Below are 19,361 nucleotides of genomic sequence, written 5' to 3'. Positions count from 1 at the left end.
GAGGAGGAGGACATAGCCGCATGCACGCATAGCCCACAGCGGCGCACGTTTGGTGTGTGTGCATGGGCGCCTCTGTAAGCGAACCCGACCTGGTGTTCCCGCCATCGCTACCACTTAGGAGATGCCAGCAGCGAAATCGTGGCTCTCAGAGGAGACGACGATGCAGGGAGAGAGAAGGCGAGCACCGTTGGAAGTGGTGGGACGATGCCAATGACTTGCGCAGGCAGAAGGGCTTGGCGAGCAAGCGCACATGTTTATCGAGGATGTAGCGTGGCAGCGACCGCCACCTCAGTACAAGTGTGCTTGCAATGCCTATACACGTGTCGCTGTTGCGGGTGGAGTGCGCCCAGCGATACGAGAAGCAAAGGATGACCAGCCAAGGTGGAGTTGGAGTGGAGGGGCAGAGAAACAGGCGCACGCATATTGACAGGAAAGAAGGTGGAGAGGGGAGGGAAAGCGCGGGTGGCCACTGGTGGGTGAGTGGTTGGTGGTGTGGGGGCGGCGCTTCGCCGAACTCGGCACCGCCGAAGCGCGTTTCTTCTTCCAGACACGAATTCCTCATCCACGGAGAAGGCAGCGGGCCCTATGGTAGAGCGCGCGCGCTCGGCTCAGCGAAGGGAGGGGGAGAGAGAGAGAGGGAGAGAGAAGGAAGCCGTGCTTCTGTGGGCGGGTGGGGCGGGGTTAGCCTCATGTACATCGGGATGCAACGCAGAGCGACAAGACCGGAAGCAAACAATAAAAAACAAACAAACAAACGCGCCAACGGAGCGAGCGAGAGCGACGCGGAGGTCCCGCCCACAAAGGGGGATGGCAGTCATCGTGTCGAGGAGGAGCGGGACAGGGGCAGCCACGCGACGACGCACTCACTCATCCACGCATACCTCTCTCCCCCTCTCCTGACCGGCTGCCGCTTTTCTCGCTTCTACAGGATCTTCAGGAGCTCTCGAGCAGCGCTGACGTTGCCGACCTCCGCCGCCAGCAGTAGCGCTGTCCGCCCTTGTCCATCCGGCAGCTGCGCATATGCCTTCCACTCACTTGTGGCACTTGACAAGGTTGAGGCACCGCCGCTCGACTGCAAGTAGCGCGAGGCTGGTGCTGCTGCGGCGGCCGAACCGTCCCTAGACGCTGTGCTCATGCCGGTGCCGATGCCCTTCATCGCGAGGGCAGGACATCCCCAGTGACGTGACTGCTGCCAGCGCTGCAGCTGAGCCGTTATGGACGACGGCTGCACCAGCGAGGCGACCACGCGCTGAGCGGAGGAGTGTGATGCTGCGGCGTTCCTGCCGGTGGTGCACCTTGTCGTGGTCGCCTTCATCGAGAGTGACGGCATGATATCGCCAGCGGCGCGACGCAACGGCGCCCCCTGCAGCTGCAGCGGCAGCTTTGTCGCCCCGGCCGCCGCGTTGTTGTCGGCGGTAATCACACCACGTAGCAGTGACAACGTGCGGCGAAGTTGCGTAGCGCGCTCCGCCACGTCTTCCTTCGATGCCTTGTGCTGCGTGATGTGGTCATCGCCGACGTCGTCGTCGTCGTCGCCCGATGCGCCTGCAGTGACGGCTGTTGGAGTGGTTGTCGAGGCGGCCATCAACACACATGCGTGCAGCGGCGTCCGACCTTGCATATCCACAGCGAGAGCGCATTGCGGAGCCTGCTGTAGAATACGCTCTATCGCCTCCACGAAGCCGCTCTGCGCCGCAATGTGCAACGGCGTGCGGCCATGCGCATCGGGAAGTCGCCAGCACAACGCGAGTACATGATCGTCGTCAAGCACGCCGTCGAAAACACCAGCAGCCGCAGCAGTAATTACTGAGTTTGTGCGCGTCACGGCTTGCAGGTCGTCGAGAAGCTTCACCACAGCTGAGCTGTACTGAAGGGCGCGTGAGGAACGACTGCAGAGGACGTGCAGTGGCGTCTGCCCCTGCGCATCCGTCAGTAACCAGCATTTCTCTGGCTCCAGTAAGTGGTCCGCGCACTGCCACTGCGCCAGTCGCTGGAGGAATTGCTCGTATTCCTCCTGCGGCACATCCTCATCGGCGCCACCGCGGGTAGCAGGCGCGAGCACTCCCACTGTGCCCCTTAGACTCTGGTCTGAATTCCCCTGCTCCACGCTGGTAACGCTACTATTGCGAGCGTCGCGGTAGCCAAAGCTGCTGTTCGCTAGAGACGCTTGGTCATCGGCAAGTCCATCCAAGTCAGCGAGACCTTCGCTGTGCTCGTTGTCTGACAAGGCGGCAGCTCTCCACTGCTTGCGGCGAGACGCTGGGGATGCGTTCGCAGCCCTGCCTGGCAATGACGAAGACGGCGAGGCGCGGCGCTGCTGTGCGCGTCGCTCGAGGAGGCCCTTGCGTCCGGCGATGGACCCGACGCCGCTGCCGCTGTGGCGTCTCCTGGCACTACTGCTGCCTTCCATGCCCCCGCCGCCACCCCCCAGGGAATAGCTCTCTCCTCGTGAGGTCCCGTCCGTACCGTTCGCCGCGTTGGATGGTGCTCGGTGGTGTCTCTGCTGTTCATGCCGCCGCCTGCGTGCTGCAACGCTGCTGCCGCCGGCCTCGGGGGTCGAGTAGAAGAGGAGTTGAAGAATCTCGTCAGCGTCGCCCAGGCTACTCGCCGCGAGATGCATTGGTGTCTGTAAATTGGCGCTGCTCTGCGCGTAGGGGGTGGCGCCGTACTGCAGGAGCACCCGAACAAGGGAGGTGCGACGGTGGCGGTGCTGCTGCGCCTGCTCTGCTGAGCTCACGCGAGGGGCGGCGAGTCTGAGAGCGAGAAACAGCGGCGTCTCATTCACATCATTGGCTTCGTTGGGGTCCGCGTAGTGCGACAGAAGTAACTCCGCCATTTCCACCGCCCCGTCAGCAACAGCGCGGTGCAGCAGCGCACCGCCGTTGGCCAGTCCGCTCGGTCGTAGCGGGCTCGCCTGCGCTTCGGCTAGTAGCACCGAGGCGATGCGCAGGAGCTGCCCTTTCTGCAGTTCCTCCGCCTCTGACAGGGAGGCCGAAGAGGTTGGCTGCCACGCTTTGATCGCCATCTCCAGTGCCGTCATGTGCGTGGCGCTTTCTTCCGCCTCCACATTCACAAGTAGCTCCAGCTTGGCGATACCCGCGGGATCCGCCGACGAAGACCTGCCCGCTCCGTGGGAGCTGGTGGTGGGGCTGTGGTGCGAGCCGCGGCGCGTTCCGCCGCGCAACGAGCGTCCGGTGGAACCACCCCCACCGTTGGTGCTGGCGAGCAGCTCCGCGAAGATATCCCTCGGCTGCCCACGCCCTCCTCCTGCGGCGCTGCCCAACAACTGGTTCGAGTGACGGATGAGCAGCTCCACAATGTCAGCGTGCCGCTGCCGAACCGCGATGTGCAGCGGCGTGTATCCGTCCTTGTCTGCCTTACCGCACAGCAGTGTTGCGCCGCCGAAGCGTATTAGGCGCTGCACCGCTGTCGTGTTGCCGACGTAGGCGGCGTAGAAGAGCGGTGTGCGGCCCGCCATGTCAATGGCGTTGAGATCGATGTGGGTAGCAGGAAGGGCTGTTGCAGCGGTGGTGAACGCATCAGGACCAGTGTTGTTGCTCAGGCGGCCCTTGTTGTTGCCGATGCTGCTCGACACCAGCACCTGTGGTGAGAGCAGCAGCTCCAGCACCGATTGTGCGTGTGTACAGAGGACAGCATAGTGCACCGCTGTCGCACCTTGCGAGTCGCGGTGCATGGGGTCAACGCGGTAGTCGACCAGCAGCCGGCGAATCAGTTCCGGGTGGTAGTCGAAGATAGCGTGTTGAAGGGGAGTGAGGCGCATCGGCAGTCGTGCCGGCACCGGAGCGAGACGCTGCTGCCGTCGCTTACTACAATCACGTCGCACCGAGGCTGGCGTGACCGTAGCCGCAGAGACGGAAAGTGACCTGCGGCTCACCTTATTGGAGCCGGCGTCGGCCCCACTGCTGTCCTCGTCGTCACTCCGGTAGTCGTCCTCGCCGTGTGCATCGCCGCTTCCGTCCATGCCGCCGTCGCCGGCCCCGTCGTCCTCGGCCTCGTCGTCCCCGTCGTCCTCGGCCTCGTCGTCCCCGTTGGCCGTTGACGCGGACCCGCCGCCACCGCCGCCCCCTGCGCCGATGGACGCCTGCCACTCCGCGAACAGGACGTAGGGCAAGTCCAGCTCCTCGTCCGGCACAAAGCCCTGCATCACTGCACCCGCACGCAGCAGCGTGTCCAGCACGTCGGCCGTCGTCGCTGTCTGTGGCAGGAATGACCACCACGTACCGACCTCGCAACCTCCCAAGAAGGGTTGACACGCCACGTTGCTGCCGCCGCTGTTGGTGTTCGCCGATTGCGCGGCCGAGCCGTGGCTCATGCTGTTGCTTACGACGCGGAGATGCGCTGCCGCCGCGCCCGACGTTGCGCCGCCTGCACTGGTGAGCGCGGCCAATGGCACCGGTGGGCACAGGATCATGTTGCGCTGCATTGCCCCTGATAGCTGTGCAAAGTGGACAGCGTTGGCTGAGGTGGTGCTGCTCATGCTGTTCACAAGGTTCGTCGTGGCGGTGTTCATCGCCCCATCTGTCGAAGCACTGCGCACGGCAGCGGCGAGGGCCAGCAGGGTCTGCACGTACCGCGGGTCGTTCCGCGCCGTGCCATGCCGCAGCAGTGACACCAGCGCCGACTCTCCAAAGGAGTTCTCGAAGTCCATCGACAGCCCATGTTCGCCCAACACCTGCAGGACGCTTGGCTGCGCGGCGGCGTAGTGCACAAGCGTGTAGCGGCCATCCGCCGAGAGCTGCGTGATGGTGTCGCCCTGGCGGAGCAGAGCCTCAACGCGGGCGACATCGCCGTTGCTGCAGGCGCGCGCTAGGCGTGTCTGTGAGGCGTTTACCGGCCCACCAAAGGGCACGTGCGCACCATAGAAGGAGAGGAGGCGCACCGAGACCGCGTCGCCACGCTCGAGGGCGATCGTCGCGGCCGAGCGGCCACACGTGTCGAGAAGATCGAGGTTGAGATGGGTGCGCTGGTGAAGGTCGTCAGCAGAGACCGCACCCGTGACATCGCACAGGCTGGTCAGACTCCACCAGTTGTGTGGAGTGGCCGCGGCAGCGACAGCCGGTGACACGACACCTGCTGTGGCGGCGCTGTCTGTGGCCGCCGCGTCGGCGGCGTCGGCGTGGCCTTCCTCCTTCTTCTGCTGTTGTTGCGGGTACACGCTCATGAGGATCGGTAGGCCGCGGTAGCCGCCAGTGCTCGTCTGGCGTTGCAGTAGGGCTTGATGGAGAGCCGTCAGCACCGCCTCCGCTGCGGATGGCGACACAAGGCTGGCGGCGCTCATAGGGCCACCTGCCTGTGCTGAAGGGGGTGCTGTGGCTGGCGGCGCTGCTGCCGCGGTGCCGGTTGAGCGGAGTAGTGCAGCAGCGTTGCTCGCGTTTCGGCTCTTGCGCGGCTGCGATGTACCTGGGGTGACTGCCAGAGATGGCGAGCCATTCGGGCCGGCGGCGTCTGCTGCGCCGCCGGAGTGCTGCTGGTGCAGCAGCCGCATGACCCCAACGAGCGTCTCCGCCTCCACGGCTGGCAAGAGGGAGTATGGAAGCGGAGCGGGAAACGAGGGCTGCAGCAACGATGGGGAGCCGTCGCCACCAGCCTCGTCCATCGTCCTCTGTTGCTGCAGGTGCAGCGGTAGCGATGGCAAAGTTGCCGATGTGTCCGCGGCGAAGTTGATGGCGGTGGTGGCAAGGAGCAGCAGCCGCATGAGCTGCGCGTGGTCGCAGTGGGCGACGACGTAGTGCAAGACCGAGCCAACGACGGTGCGCTCCTCGTGCTTTGGGGCCTCGGGCGGGTTCATGACGGCACCGCCTGCCCCGGCGACGGCGGCGAACGCAGCCGCACCTGGTGCCACCGTAGGGGGCGCGCCAATCGCCGACGGCCTCGACTTCCCACTAGGCTGTTTGCCTTTCGAGTCCGCGCTGACGGAGCGGCTTCTTCTGCCGCGTCCGCTGCTGCCGTTCGCCACCGTTCCGCCAGCGGCGACGCCACCCCTCTCGTCTTCGCTTGCATCCATGCCGGGCCCTGCAGCAGCGAGGGGAGTTGTGGAGAACGAGAAGGTGTCGTTGACGCTTGCACCGTGTTGAATGAGTAACTTCATCACCTCCAGCGCAGCTGGCGTATTAAGACCGGAGAGCAGCATCGCCACCAGTGGTGGGAGGCTGTCTGGGGCTGCCGCTGCAACAGGCGTCGGCGATGAGCTGTTGCACGAGCTCTGCTCCCGCAGTGGTGAGACTTCACGACGCTGGTCAATGGCGGGCAGTGCCGATTGCCACCCGGCCTCAGATGAGGATGGCCGCTGGAGCTGCTGAATGATGGGGCCAGTGTAGTAGCTCGGGGGCGGCACCTCGCGTGCATTGACTGGGTCGGCGCCGCACTCGATCAGTTTTCGCACTACTGCCGCATCGCAGGCGAGACAGGCTTCCATGAGCTGCTGGTTCCATGTATGGTGAGGATCTTCGCGCATCTGCCCAGTGCCGCCATCTCCTAAGCCACTCCCGCCGCCGCCACCACCCCTGCGGTGGGGCGCTGCTCCCGCCGTGGTCTTGGTGGGCTTCCACTTCTTTTCCTGTGGCAGTGTTGAGGCCATGGCGTTGCGGAGGAGGAGGAGGAAGAGCGACGCGCGAGTGGTATCCACCAGGCTGGAGTTGGAGAGGGAGGGAAGGGGGAGGGTGGGTGGGTGGGTGTAGGAGCGAGCCTGAGGCCTTGGAGCCTTCGTACTCTGTGCGTGGTGTAGGACTGACAGCCAGCGGTGGCGCTCGTGCTCCACTCTCTCGCTTTTTCGTGTGTCTCTCCCCCTCAGGCGGTTGAACAGAGACACACGCGGCGAGAAGGCGACAGAGAAGGGTGGCGCTCAAACAACGAAGACACGGGCACTACGTGTGTGAGATGTGTCCTCGAGGGGAGTGGAGCGGCAGAGGAGAGGTGTGTGAGAGATGAGGTGGGCAAAAGGGGGGCGAGGGACGTAGGCCATGCGTAGCGGGTGACCAAGGGGAGGGAAGGGAAGAGGGTGGGACGGCAGAGGCACGAGAGCGGCTTGAAGGGGAACGGCATCACCAGCACAGGCTGTTCATGCCCCCTCCCCCCCTCCCCCCCTCCCCCTCCCTGCCTACACGTCGGTATTAAAAGGTCATCTAGGAAGTGGTCTACCATACCGGGCTGGTCAAGGGCTCCGTCTCTCGCTCTCTAGCCCTGTTCGCAGGACATACATATATATATATATATATATATATATATATATATGCGCCACCTTTGCTCCCGGGGAGCGAAGTGCGCGCGTGCGCTGCAGCCCTGGAGGAGGAGGGGGAGGAGAATGCAAGACACATCCACACCCCCACGGGTGCGATTGACAATGAAGAAGAAATGAGAAGTGCAGCTGACTGAGGCGCCAGCATCCATGCCTCAATGTCCGTGTACTGTACGCACGCGGCTGTCAGGAGTGATAGAAGGGCAAAGCGGTGCGGAACGCAGCGCGTGCGTGTGCGCGTTCCGCACCAGTAAGGGGGCGCCCCGTGGCGCTGGCACATGTCTCACCCCTACTTCCCTCCATTCCAGCGTCTCTCCCCACGCTTTCCCTACCCACCCTTCACTGGAACTGCTTGCGCATTGCCTCTCTCGCCTTGTAGAGCTCCGCCAGCTGAGCATCCGCGGCGGCGTTGCCGGTAGACGGGAACTGCGGAAAGTACGGGTTGCTCGGCTTCTTTTCGGCAGTGGTAGTGAGGGTAAAGGCGGTGCCGTTGGCAAGGGCGACAGACGGGGCCGTGTGGCTGGTGGCGGAGGCGTCGTCGATCGGCAGGAGATGAAACGGTCGCGTCGGACTCGGCGTGGTTGCTGCCCCGCCACCCATGGTCAACGCGGTTGCCCAGGTGTTCCGCGCTGGCCCCGCGAACCCTAGCGGGGCAGACGGTGGAGTTGCACTGACGCCATCTCGCTGCACCGTAGGCGGCGGCGATAAGCGTGCTGAGGCCACGTCCGCAGGGCGCAGCTGCCCATCGCTCAAGGTCATCGGCAGCGATGCGAGGCGGCGCTCACCCCGCACAAGCGTTTGCATAGCGGATGACGACGACGCTGCTGGAAGCCCACCATTGCCATTCGCGTTGGGCGGGAGCGGCACAGTACTCATGGCGTTGCTGGCCGAGAACGCATAGGAGCGCTGTGGCTGAGCGGCGGAGAGCAGTGGTGAAAAGGTCAGGCTGCTACCACCTTGGATACTACTGATTGTGCTTGCCGTGTCGCTGGTGCCGCCATGCGGTGACGGTGCCTGCAAGGCACACGCCTTCGGGTTTGGCTTCTCGGACGATGGGGTGTTGACTGGTGATGCTCCGAGCACCGCTCGCAAGCCATCCGTTAGCTCCATTCGTTTCTCCTGCTCATGCTGGCACTGCGCGTGCCGCTGTTGCTGCTGCAGAGCCAACTGCACCTGCTGCTGCCGTGCGCTGAACCAACGCTCAAAGTCGCACGCCAGCTGCTCCTGTGAGTGCTTGAGGTAGGCGTGCATGCCGTCGATTTCTTCCTTGTCGTGCCGCAGTTGCACGGCGTGTACATTGTAGCGCTCCTTGGTCGAGCTCAGCTCCGCCAGCCACGCGGCTTCCTCGGCGTCCACGACATTGCTGCCGTCCGCCGCTCGCTCGGCTCGCCGGCGCTGGATCTTGGTCTTCAGCTGTTTGATGGCATCTACGCAGGCGTTGAGCTGCTGCGCCGTGGATTTGCAGGCTGCGTACTTGGGACGGAGCAGCTGCTTCGTCTCCTCCACCTTGTGCTGAGCTTCGTAGGACGCCTTGAAAGCTTCGAGCGCCTGCGCGCGGTTCTGCAGAAGCTGCTCGTCCATCAGCACGTCCACCACAGTACGACCGTTGTCACCGTCGCTACCACTGCTGCCGCTGCCGCCCTCGTTGTTGTTGTCTCCTTCGTGGGGCTCGTGTGAGCTTTCGACGTGCCGCTGGTACTCACGCTTGCTCTCAAGGAACTCGGTGGTGGCTGCAACCTCGGCCGCTGTGAATTGGCCTTCTTGCGCAAGGGTGGTGACACGAGTCAGGGCCGCCTCGACTGTCCTCTCCGTGTGCGGCGGCGCTGCAGTCGTCGTGGCTTGTGTACGTGCTGCCCCACTTGACCAGCGCAGCTGAGCAGCTAGCTTCTGCGCGTCGCGGTAGATGCTCTGCCTCAGTGAGACCTCCAGCTGCTGCTGCTGCTCGTCGTTCTGTGTTTCGCTGGCATTTGCGCATCGACTTGCGGAGCTGCTTCGTAATCCTGTGAAACTGAATGAGCCACGCCGCAAGGCCTCCCCCTCTCCGTTCTCGCTGATGGAGCCGTTGCCGCCACTGCTGTGCGGTGTCTGTGCAGCCGCGTTGTACCGCACACCGGCAGCACCGAGGCCTACCTCGCCACCAGCCGCGCCAACACTGCCCATTGCGCCAGTGCCTCCTGCCTTCTTGAGCACCGTCAACAGCATCTGCAGCTCGTTTTCTTTGAGCTGTAGACTGTGCCGAAGTGCCGTCACCTGCTCTTCGCTCGCTGCCAGCCGCTGCTCCTGCTGTGTATCCTGGCGTACGCCACCGCCGCCGCGCACGAGACGCTCACGCAGAACCTCATAACAGTAATACATGCGAGCCATGTCTCCATCAAAGCCGGTGAGGCGGGAGCACCAGTCGCCGTCCACGGCAGCCTTCTGGATGTATGCCTCTACCATGCCGCGGCATACGTTCTTCTCATCTGCTGTCAACGTGCGGTCAGCCGCAAGTAATGTTGCACCACCACCGCCGCCGTGCGCGCGGAGGTAGGCGACCTCGTCCTTCAGCTGTGCTACCTCTACGCGCAGTTTGCGCACGAGCAGCACCGGGTCCGTCTCCAAGTTCACCTGCGGTGCCTGCTGAATCATTGCCACACGCTGTGCAAACTGGCATGTGCTGATCGTCTCCGCCACCTGCGAGACGACGACGTGCACTGTGGCGAGCATGACTGTCTTGCAGTTACGACCAAGGCTGTCGCGCAGCGCCATCGTGAGAAACGAGTTGCGGTACGGCACGTGATCGCGTACCCCCTTCGCCTTCTCGCTGAGTGCCACGATGACTTGCTCGAGGAAGTGGAGAGAGAGGTTGATATGTTTCGCCTCCATCAAGATCGTGCCCGACACACCCGTCTTGCTTACGCGCTCGCTACCGGCGAGATCGACGAGGTTCAGCTTGGAGCGACGCACGACGGAGGAAAGGGTGGTGCGGGCCTCGAGGTAAATCGTGAAGATGCAGTGCGAGCGCGACGACGTCTTGTTCATTGGCGTCTCGCAGTACAGACGGTTTGTGTCGCCGAGGAACAGAAGGTTCAGGGCGTCCGCAAGCGTCGGGGCGCTGTGCTGCTCGAGTCCCTTGAGCACAATGTCGTCCTCCATTTCGTGTATCGTGACAGCCGGCAGCTCCTCCAGCGTGCGAGCGTCGCTGCCATGATTGAGCAGATCTTGCCCCTTGTCGTTGTAGATCTGAAGGTACGACATGGTGATGGTGTACGTCGTGGAGCCTCCACCACTGGTATCGTCCTCACCTGTGGCCTCGGTGCTGCTGCTGTGCCGGCGTCGACCACCGCCGCCCTCGCGCTGCCGTGCCACTTCCTCGTAGATCATGGCCAGTGCGCGTGGGATGAGGCCACGCTCTTGGTAGCTCGCTGTTCCGCCCGTGATGCTGTACGTCTTGCCGCTGCCTGTCTGGCCGTAGGCAAAGACGGTGCTGTTCAGGCCATCCAGCACCGACTCCACACACCCCTTCGCAACAGTGGTGAAGACGTCCTCCTGCGTTGCGTTCGGCCTGAACACGCGGTTAAAGCGGTACTGAAAATCAACGACGGTGTTGTTCACGACGTCGTCAACAACAGCGGTGTTTTTGATGCCGCCGCCCCCCCCACCACCGCGTGGGCTGCCCGCAGAGGCTGAGGACGACAGCGGCGGTGATGGCCCTGCCGTCGCGCGCTGCGCCTCCTGCACGAGTCTCTGCGCGGTGTGCAGGTGCAAGACTGACTTTTCAAAGCTCTCTTCTACGTCGTACTGGAAGCTACGCGGGGGCTGGCCGGCTCCGCGCGTGGACTCGAATGAGCTAGCGGTCTCTGCAGTGCCGCCGCCGGTGGCGAGCAGGCGACTCTGCTGTGATGTCGGCGGCGGTCGGATGCGGAGGTACACCCCGATGCCCTCCTCGCCGCGGACCTTCGGCATCTCCTCTTCCTTCTACTCTTCCTCTGCAGTGATGTTACGGGGGTGCTCCGGTGCTTCTATCAAACAACATGCGCCCTGCGTGTAATATGTGTGTGGGTATGCGTGGATGCAGTCGTTTGCGTCCACGGCAGCACGAGCCCCCCATCCCCGTATTGCATGCCCACCAGGCACAAAGGCCCGCTTGGCGCCGTACTCACCGCGCCTGCTCTTCACTACGGAGATGTACCCCCTCCTCGCTGTAGTGTGATGCTCGAGGTGGTTTGTCTGTATTGCTATCCTCTCTACTGCACGCGTGGCGCACAGAAAAGTATGTGTGCGTGTGTGTGTGTGGGAGACGGAGGACGAGTGCGCACCAAACCACTTGCGCTGTCAGCACCAATGTCTGAGCACGCGCGCCAGCGATCGAGTTAGTGAGAGAGACACGGAAAGGGTGTGTGAGAGAGAGAGAGAGGGAGAGTAGAGAGGGAGAGGGAGAGTGTGGCGCAGTGAGAGTAGAGAGAGAGAGAGTAGAGAGGAAGAAGCAGAAACGTTCAAAGTCCGCTTATCTGCGTGCTCAATTCCTCCTTTTCCGTCTATGTCTCTTGTGTACATGTCAGCGAAGTCTAAGATGCTCGAGCAGAGAGCGCGAGCAAGAGGAATGCGGGAAAACAAAATGGCACGTACGTCCCTCTGCGTGCGTGTTCTACGGCTGTATCGAGAAGCCCCCTCACCGGTGATCGGGGAGAGGGGGCCCGGACGAGAGAGAGAGAGACGATGTGAGCGCCATAGCGAGGCGCAGCTTCCCTTTTCCCTCTCTCGCTTTCTTTCCCCAGATTCTTCCTGCCCATCCCCCGCGCATCGACGGCTTCAGCGCCCTTATGTTGCTCTTAGCGCGGCTCACACCATCAAAGCAGCGGCGGCAGCAGCAGCGGAGGAGGAAGAGAAGCTGAGTGAGCTCATCCAACTTGCATCGACACCACCGCCATTGCCATCGTCGCCATCCGCATCGACGTCGCCGCCGGTGGAAATTCGTGCCTGTCGCGTGAGCAGCGGCGAGGGCAGCGTCTGGGGTACAGAGGGCTTCCAGGAGAGCGTCTTGATGGACGCGTACGGCGCACTAATGCCACCGTTACTGGTGTTGGCGCTGGTAACATCGGCTGATGGCAAAGCGGCCGAGCGGCGCACTGGCGGAGCTGGGAGAGCGGCGATCAGCGCCTCGCTCAGCTCCGTGCGATGCGGCAGCAGCGGCCCTCGAATGGGTGCAGCGCCGCCGCCGCCGTTCATCATCAAATTTTGGTACGCTGTCGGCGCGGAGGACAGGAGGTTTTGTTGCTGCCACTTTGGCTGTGGCACCGCGGCCATCGCCGTGACCGACGGATCTGTGTGCTCTGGTGCCCTCTCCACACCGGCCCCGGCGGAGGCCCAGCCGCCCCTACGGAGCGTATTGCTTATCTCCTCGTTGGGCAAGTACAGACGTCGCAGGCGACTGATGTGCTCTGAGAGGACTTGCTCCGTATTACCCGTCAAGGCTGCAGGCGATGCTGAGGTGGCAGCTGCGCTGGAGAGGCCCGTTGCTGACGTCATGATGGTTGTGCCGTGTGAGAGGGTAAAGGGGACGGCGCCGGGCCGCCGTGGGGGTGACGTCGGGACAGCCACCGCCGCAGCTGCGCTCGCGGCTCGAGTGGGTCCTATAAAAGCTGAGCTACGTGTAGGGAACGCCGTAAAATCGACTGCGGTGGCTGCGGCGGCCGGCGACGCCGCCGCTCGCAGCGGAGACCGGACCTGACGAGTCCGCCGCACCACCGTCGCCGCCGCCGCCGAGTCACTTGACAGCGGCACGCACACAAGTCTCAGGCAACCGCGGCGTCGCCTTCCACCCATGACCGCATCTCGCCTAGCACTGACGCCGCCGTCGGTGTGGTGCTTCGCTCCCCACTCCCCCATTTGGTGGCAGTTTGTGTCGACGTCGTCTTCGTCCGCTGCCAAGAGGAGCAGATGGATGGGTAAGCAGTCCTGCAGCGACATGGCGTCGTATACAAGAGACTGCTGCGCGGCTGGCAGGCCTGTGCGCCGCTCCACCTCGTCCTTAATCTCACTGACTGTGACAACAGCGCCAGCGGCAAGCCGGATGTGAACGATGAGATCGAACGCGGCGGCGAACTCCTCGTCGGTGTACCGCAGCTGCCCGGTGTGCTGCGCATCGTGGCCATTGTAGTGAGGAGTACCGCCGCTACAGCTATTACTGTTTCCAATGCGCCAATCGCGCAGGATCTCCTCGTAGCGGGCCAACACCGCCGGCTCAGGCAGCGATGATACAGTGGAAGATGCGACCGCCACTTCGATTTCAACCGCTGTCATGGACGTGGCAGCAGAAGCTTCAGCGTGAGGGCTAGCCGCCTGAGACGGCGACGGCGGTGGCGACGATGCGGGGTGTGGAGTTGATTTTCCACGATGGTGGGCTCCAAGCAGCACCGTGGACTCACCCGGTAGATAACTTGAGAAGGACTCCGCTATGTAGGAGCGCAAGATGGGCGAGGTGCTAGCGAGCGGCGGGAAGGTAGAAAGGGCTGCTGCATGCTGCGCGGCTGACGGCGTCATCTCCGCTGCCGTGGAACCCTTTGCGGTGGTGTTCTTGCCAGGAACACCAAAGCGACCGGAGATGCCAACTTGGAGTGGACGCTGCGAGAGGTGTTGCTGCTGCTGTCGGGCTGCGGACTGAGGGGAGCGAGTACGTGTGAGGGGGGCGGCGTGAGAGGGGGACAGCCGAGGCACGACAAGCGCCATGTCTTCTATATTACCTCCACGAAACGGAGGCCTCGTCATTGCCGCCATAGGGTCACTGCGCTCGAAGAGGGTGGAGTCGCGGCGGCTGGCAGGGCTCCTCGAGCGCGGCGGCGGTGCTCGAGCAGCACGCACCAGCTCCGGCCTGTCTTCGACCGTGCCTCTCCCTTCATTCAGTTGTGAAGTGCGGTCTAGCCGCTGCGCCTCTGGCTGGGCATGATTGCTGTACTGGTGATCGCTAGGGTAGTGGTGTCGGTGCTTTGATGGCAGCGACAGTGACAGGCCCGACTCCTGCAACGGCGCTGTCATCCTGTGCATCTTTGGAGGTTGGGAGACGTTGTTGGCGGCATCGGGGGGCTGCGACTGTGGTGGCGAGGCGGCTTGTGCCATACCTCGCTTGCTCTTGGCTTGACTGTGGCTGCTGCGGCGCCGATTGTCCCGTCGGCATGAGGAGGAGCGCCAATGACCACCGTCTTGCTCCGATTGTTGTTGTTGTTGCTGTTGTTGGCGTGTCTCACGTCTACCGGTCGCCTCGGCTGCTGCAGGAGGTGTGAGCCCTCGAGCGCGTAGATACCGCGGAGGCCCCTGCAACTCCACGGGAGGCGCTCGAGCTGCGTCGGGAGCCAGGGGACTGATGCTGTGCAGACCGCGCGTACAAGGACTGCCATGGCGCAGTATCGCCTCAACCCTTTGCTTCACGGAAGGTGTGAGTGCCTTGGAGGATGTCAAGACTGACACGGTCGCTTCATCTCGCTTTATTACAGAGCACGAGGTCGTCGCGAAGGATAACGACGCTGTGGAGACCCTTCGCGACGACAAGGTGGACATCGTGTTCAGCGGCGACGCTGATCGAGTCGACATGGTGTCACTGCTACCACCCGTGGAGGCTCTGCGCAAAGTGCAGCTCACTGCTCTTATCGCGAGTTGGTGGCTGCTTCCTCCTCCTCAGGGTCGATGAGGAGGGGGAGGGGGGTGGCGATGGAGGGCGCGGATGACGCGATGGCAGAGAGCTCCGCGGACTGTGTCTACGCCTGTTCGTGTTGGTGTGTGTGTGTGCGCATAGCTGACGTCTACTGAGCTCTGCGGGATGCTTGCTGTGCGCCGCTTCTCTTGTGATCGGGGTCGCTGAACAGTGGGGGAGGGGGAGGGGGGGGCACACACGAAGAGAGGTGAAGGATACGCCACGGTGCCGTTAACGCTCCAAGAAGAGAGCACACACGAGAGACGGGCATAGAGAGGGAGAGAGAGAGAGCGAGAGAGGGTGGGGTGGGGGTGGAAAGAGGCGGTGGCGGTGACAACGAGCACGCACGTTTGTGTGTGTGTGTTGTGTGCGCGCAGGCCTTTGTTCTCCGCACCAGCGTGACACCCGGATGTGCCGCTGCAGGCTGCAAACGGTATCGCCCCGTTGTGCTCGCGGTGGGGTTGTCGTGAAAACACGTTGGCTCATGCACCGCTGCGCAGGCTGGCAAGAGACGGAGACTATAACCAAATACTGCAGCAGCAGCAGCAGCAGCAGCAGGGGGGGGGGAGGAGGAGGACAGAGAGGAGGGGACGAGAGAGACACACCCACCCCCACCCACCCACCCCCACACAGGGAGAGGGAAGAATTAGGGCGAAACAAATTGGGAGGAGAGATGAGAGGAGTCTGCATCGAGGCCCAACCAGTGAGTGATGTACGCACAGGCACAGGTAAACGAGAGGAGCGATGTGTGCGTGTCATCTTGTCCAACACCGCACCCTTTTTGTTTGCTGTTTTCCGCCAGTCCTTCACTTCCCCTCCGGGGCCCCCTCCACCACCCACCCACACGCCGCTGCAACATACGAGCACCTCAGCTACGCCAGTGACCTGGGCTATCTTCCGGAAGACATTGTCACCACCTCCACCACTTCTCTGTCATACGATCAACATCTCTTGTCCTTTGCGGACTTAAAACAAAAAACTGTAGCGATCCTTTAGGATTGCACAGGCACGCGCGCTCAGCAGCGGCGGCTGATGACAGACGCTTCGCTGCTGTTGCGATGCCGCGTCAAGCCCAAGCAGCGACGCGTGCTGTGGATTCACGTGGTAGGTGAGCTTCACGTCCAGCATGTCCGCCGCGTTGGCCTGGCAGTCTGGCCACACCGTACCAGGCGGTACGACGGCACCGGTCGCCATACCTGCCCCCGCAGACGGCGACTGAAGCGGCTGCTCCACGTTCATCCAAACAACGAGGAATGTCTTGAGCCAGTAAAGGAGCATCACCGCCGGGGCTGAGGACGTTGATGATGTCGATGGCGTTGCCGTCTCTGCGCCGCCACCAGCAGCCGTGTTGACTCTGTGTTCCGCGGATGGGGAGGAGGGAGACCATGTGGACGACGACGATGCCGTCGTCGCGGCGGCCGCATCACATCCTGCGTCAAGCCTCAGCGACAGAGCAGGGCCACTGCTGACGGGCAGCGTCGCAGACGATGACGGCATCATCGACTCGTGCTCCGTGGCGTTCAGCTTGTCCTTCGTCTTTGACTGCTGCTGCTGGTGCTGTTGGTGAGGGGGAAGCACTTTGAAGTGACGGGCTCGAGTCGATGATGCCGTCATCGTCTGCGACCGCTGCCGTTCCTTGTCCATGGACACCGCCAGAGCAATTGCCGTGCACGCCTCCATCAGCGTCGGAAGAATCATCTCCAGCGCATCGCCGCACCGCTCGTAGGACGAACGCCGCTGCGGATGACGCTGACGGCGCCGAGGACGCAGAGTTGACCCTGGCGCCGACGGCGACGATACCGCAGTGGCTGTTGCTACTCCTGCTGCAGCCGCGGGCGACGGGGACGTTGATGCTCCTGCATGGGTAGCCAGGTGCTGGCGACTTAAGACGTCGTAGAGGGTTTCCAGTGCTTCCAGATTTCCTTCAGAGGCAAACAGCTCCTCATCTGTGTCGGTTCGACCAGCCGAAGTCGCACCGCTCACTATCCCGGCGGCGGCAGTGGCGAGCCCCTGCTGCGGTTGCAGTGGCTGCTGCCTGTTCGGGGCGTTCTTGTTGACGCTCGTCGCCGACGTTGTGGATGTCTCTGGCGCGTTGGACGCGTTCATCGCGATGTCGTGCAGCACGAAGAGGTACCACAGCGCCTCCACGCAGTAGACGTTGCTGTCAAGGTGGTCGACGGAGTCGGTTGGCTGCTGACGTGATTGCGCTGTTGCCACATATGCCACCTTCACCACTGCATCCAGCAGGATACTGAGGAGGTGGTGCATTGCAACGGCGTGCCGAATTGCAAACGCCATGCGAGATGCAACCTCGTCTCGTCGCAGCCAGCGCTCGCAGAGAGTCGCAAGGCCACTATTGCCCACGGTGGCGGGGTCGGCCATTGCGTAGGGGTTCAGCAGCGCCGTCCACTTCGCCACTAAGTGCGGCTGCAGGATCGCAAAGACGTGCCGGTGCGCCGTGCACTGGCGCGAGATCCACTGCGCAGACGGCGGCGGAAGTCGAACGCGGGCGGCATCGGCTGGTGCTGCTTCAGAGGACATGGCCTCTGCGCCTGTGCTGACGGGAGGTTGCACCAGCGGTTGGTCCTTGGCTTTGGTTGCCTCCTCGTCGCCATTACCACACTCTGCCAAAGTGGCACGGCGGCCCTTCGGCTTATCTTGCTCGTCGTCCGATTCACTGTTGCTGTTGCTGCTGCTTTGCAGGCTGCTGCCACTGCTGCTGCCACTGCTATCGCTGGGGCTGCGGCTTCCATGGCCCCTTTCGTCTCCCGCATCATGGCGGCTTCTTTTACTCTTCATGTCGGCCTCTGCGTCTCGGCCGCAGTGATGGCGACGGCGATGGCGGCCGCCGCGACGATGTGCCATGCGGACAATCACATCTGCTCCTTCTTCGTCGTCAGCACCGCCTGCCGTTGCCGCTGCGTCAGTGCCGCTGCCCGTTGCGAAGACCGGGTCCAGCAGCTCTGGTTGGTGCAACCCGACGAGGCACTCCGGACCGACCTTAAGAGGTGGCGGCGGCACCCATACGTAGGCGCGCCGTGCCTCTTCGATCTGAAAGGGTTGGGTGCGCCACGAGACGAGTGTGTCGCCCTGCAGCAACGAGTACAGTCGCCAGCGGTAGTACAGCATGCAGGGATGATTGAACTTCTCGCCGAGGAAGGCAAAGGCCAGGTTGCCGCGTCCCATCTCGCGCTTCACAATCTCCTCTTCCGTCGTTGGTCCGCCTTGCACGACGGCGGTGGCGAGAAGGTCGAGCAATGTCGTCTGCTCCAGCGGAAGGTTCGCGGGGACGCGCAGGCGCGGTGCGTGTAGGGGCACCTTCAGCACGTCTGTTGGGGGTACCACCTTGACCGCCGCGCCGGTGCCTGGCTCTGTAGCCGTGGTTGGCGACAAGTACCCAGAGGTCAATGGTGGCCCAGATCCCCCCTCGGCGGTGGTGCCGGGGCCGAGGATGCCCAAGCTGTTAGCTGTGAAAGGCGGCTGCGCTGACGCGGCGCTGAGGTAGGGAGGCGGCAGTAGGTGCGGCGGCTGGGGTGGATGCAGCAGGGGCTGCGAGTAAGGGGCGTCCGGAGCCGGGAACACCGAGCCACCGCTCCAGCCCGCTGCGGTGACGGTTGCCTCACCCTTAAACACAGACCCCAGCAGGCCGTGCTGCTTATTCGCGTAAGTTGGCTCGTACATCGCGTACGGCGAGGCGCCTGTGTTACTGCTGCCGGTGCCGCTCTCACCGCTGGGCCCATCAGCTGGTTTGTTGGTAAGCTGGTGCGAGGTGTCGTAGAGCAACACTGTGCTGCTATCGAAGCCGACCTCACTGTGACTGTCGTCCATCTCGGCGAAGTCCTCACTTTCCTGAGCATTGCCAGTGAACATCCGCGTTGCCGAGGCACCGCTCTGCTGCCGCGACTGGCACGGTGGTGTGTGGGGCAGAAATTGCCGCTTCATGAGCAGTGCTTGTGCTGTACGGATGCTGCTCACTGTTCGAGCTCTCCGCGATGTGCGAGCAAGGTTGACCGATAAGCAGACAGAGACACACACGCACACCCGCACACACACACTCACACAGACAGCCGCGCACGCGTCAAATGAAACGCTACGACGGCGAAGAAGAAGAGCGCGAGCGACAGGCGATACCAAGCGAAGAGAGCTAACCCAGCGCCACAATACGCAAAGACGGCAGGGAGATGATAGCGATGACGACTGTAGCTCTCCCTCTCTACACGTGGTACACACAGGGACACTAACAACCAAGACGGAAGTAGAGAGGAGCAGGGAGGAGGAGACGATAGGTCGGTGAAACCACGGAGAGAGATGAGAGAGAGAGGTGGGCGACTGCGGGGGGGGGGGGCGGGGGAGTAGAGGAGGGGTGAGGCCAGGGATGATCAATGGGCATGGGAGAGGGAGGGTGTGGCTGCACGGAGCCGGAAGCGAGGGAGCAAGACA

The 19,361-nt window shown here is 63.1% G+C and overlaps 4 protein-coding genes across 4 annotated transcripts; all 4 read right to left on the bottom strand.

Annotated features, from left to right (window-relative positions):
• Positions 1–922: 922 nt before the first annotated feature.
• Positions 923–6,598, bottom strand: LPMP_050620 (hypothetical protein; the record flags this gene model as incomplete). The annotated part of the gene is made up of 1 exon (XM_010705524.1): positions 923–6,598. The coding sequence occupies one exon, from the start codon at positions 6,596–6,598 to the stop codon at positions 923–925; it is 5,676 nt and encodes a 1,891-aa protein (XP_010703826.1).
• A 996-nt stretch (positions 6,599–7,594) lies between these two features.
• On the bottom strand, positions 7,595–11,200 carry LPMP_050610 (kinesin, putative; the record flags this gene model as incomplete). Its single annotated transcript, XM_010705523.1, has 1 exon — positions 7,595–11,200. The coding sequence occupies one exon, from the start codon at positions 11,198–11,200 to the stop codon at positions 7,595–7,597; it is 3,606 nt and encodes a 1,201-aa protein (XP_010703825.1).
• An 876-nt stretch (positions 11,201–12,076) lies between these two features.
• LPMP_050600 (hypothetical protein) lies at positions 12,077–14,821 on the bottom strand (the record flags this gene model as incomplete). Its single annotated transcript, XM_010705522.1, has 1 exon — positions 12,077–14,821. The coding sequence occupies one exon, from the start codon at positions 14,819–14,821 to the stop codon at positions 12,077–12,079; it is 2,745 nt and encodes a 914-aa protein (XP_010703824.1).
• A 1,066-nt stretch (positions 14,822–15,887) lies between these two features.
• LPMP_050590 (hypothetical protein) lies at positions 15,888–18,863 on the bottom strand (the record flags this gene model as incomplete). The annotated part of the gene is made up of 1 exon (XM_010705521.1): positions 15,888–18,863. The coding sequence occupies one exon, from the start codon at positions 18,861–18,863 to the stop codon at positions 15,888–15,890; it is 2,976 nt and encodes a 991-aa protein (XP_010703823.1).
• Positions 18,864–19,361: the final 498 nt, after the last annotated feature.

This window comes from Leishmania panamensis (genome assembly GCF_000755165.1).
Source record: "Leishmania panamensis strain MHOM/PA/94/PSC-1 chromosome 5 sequence".
NCBI classification, from domain to species: Eukaryota; Euglenozoa; class Kinetoplastea; order Trypanosomatida; family Trypanosomatidae; genus Leishmania; species Leishmania panamensis.
The sequence above is the reverse complement of the archived record's forward strand: the minus strand, read 5'-3'. Positions and strand labels throughout refer to the sequence as shown.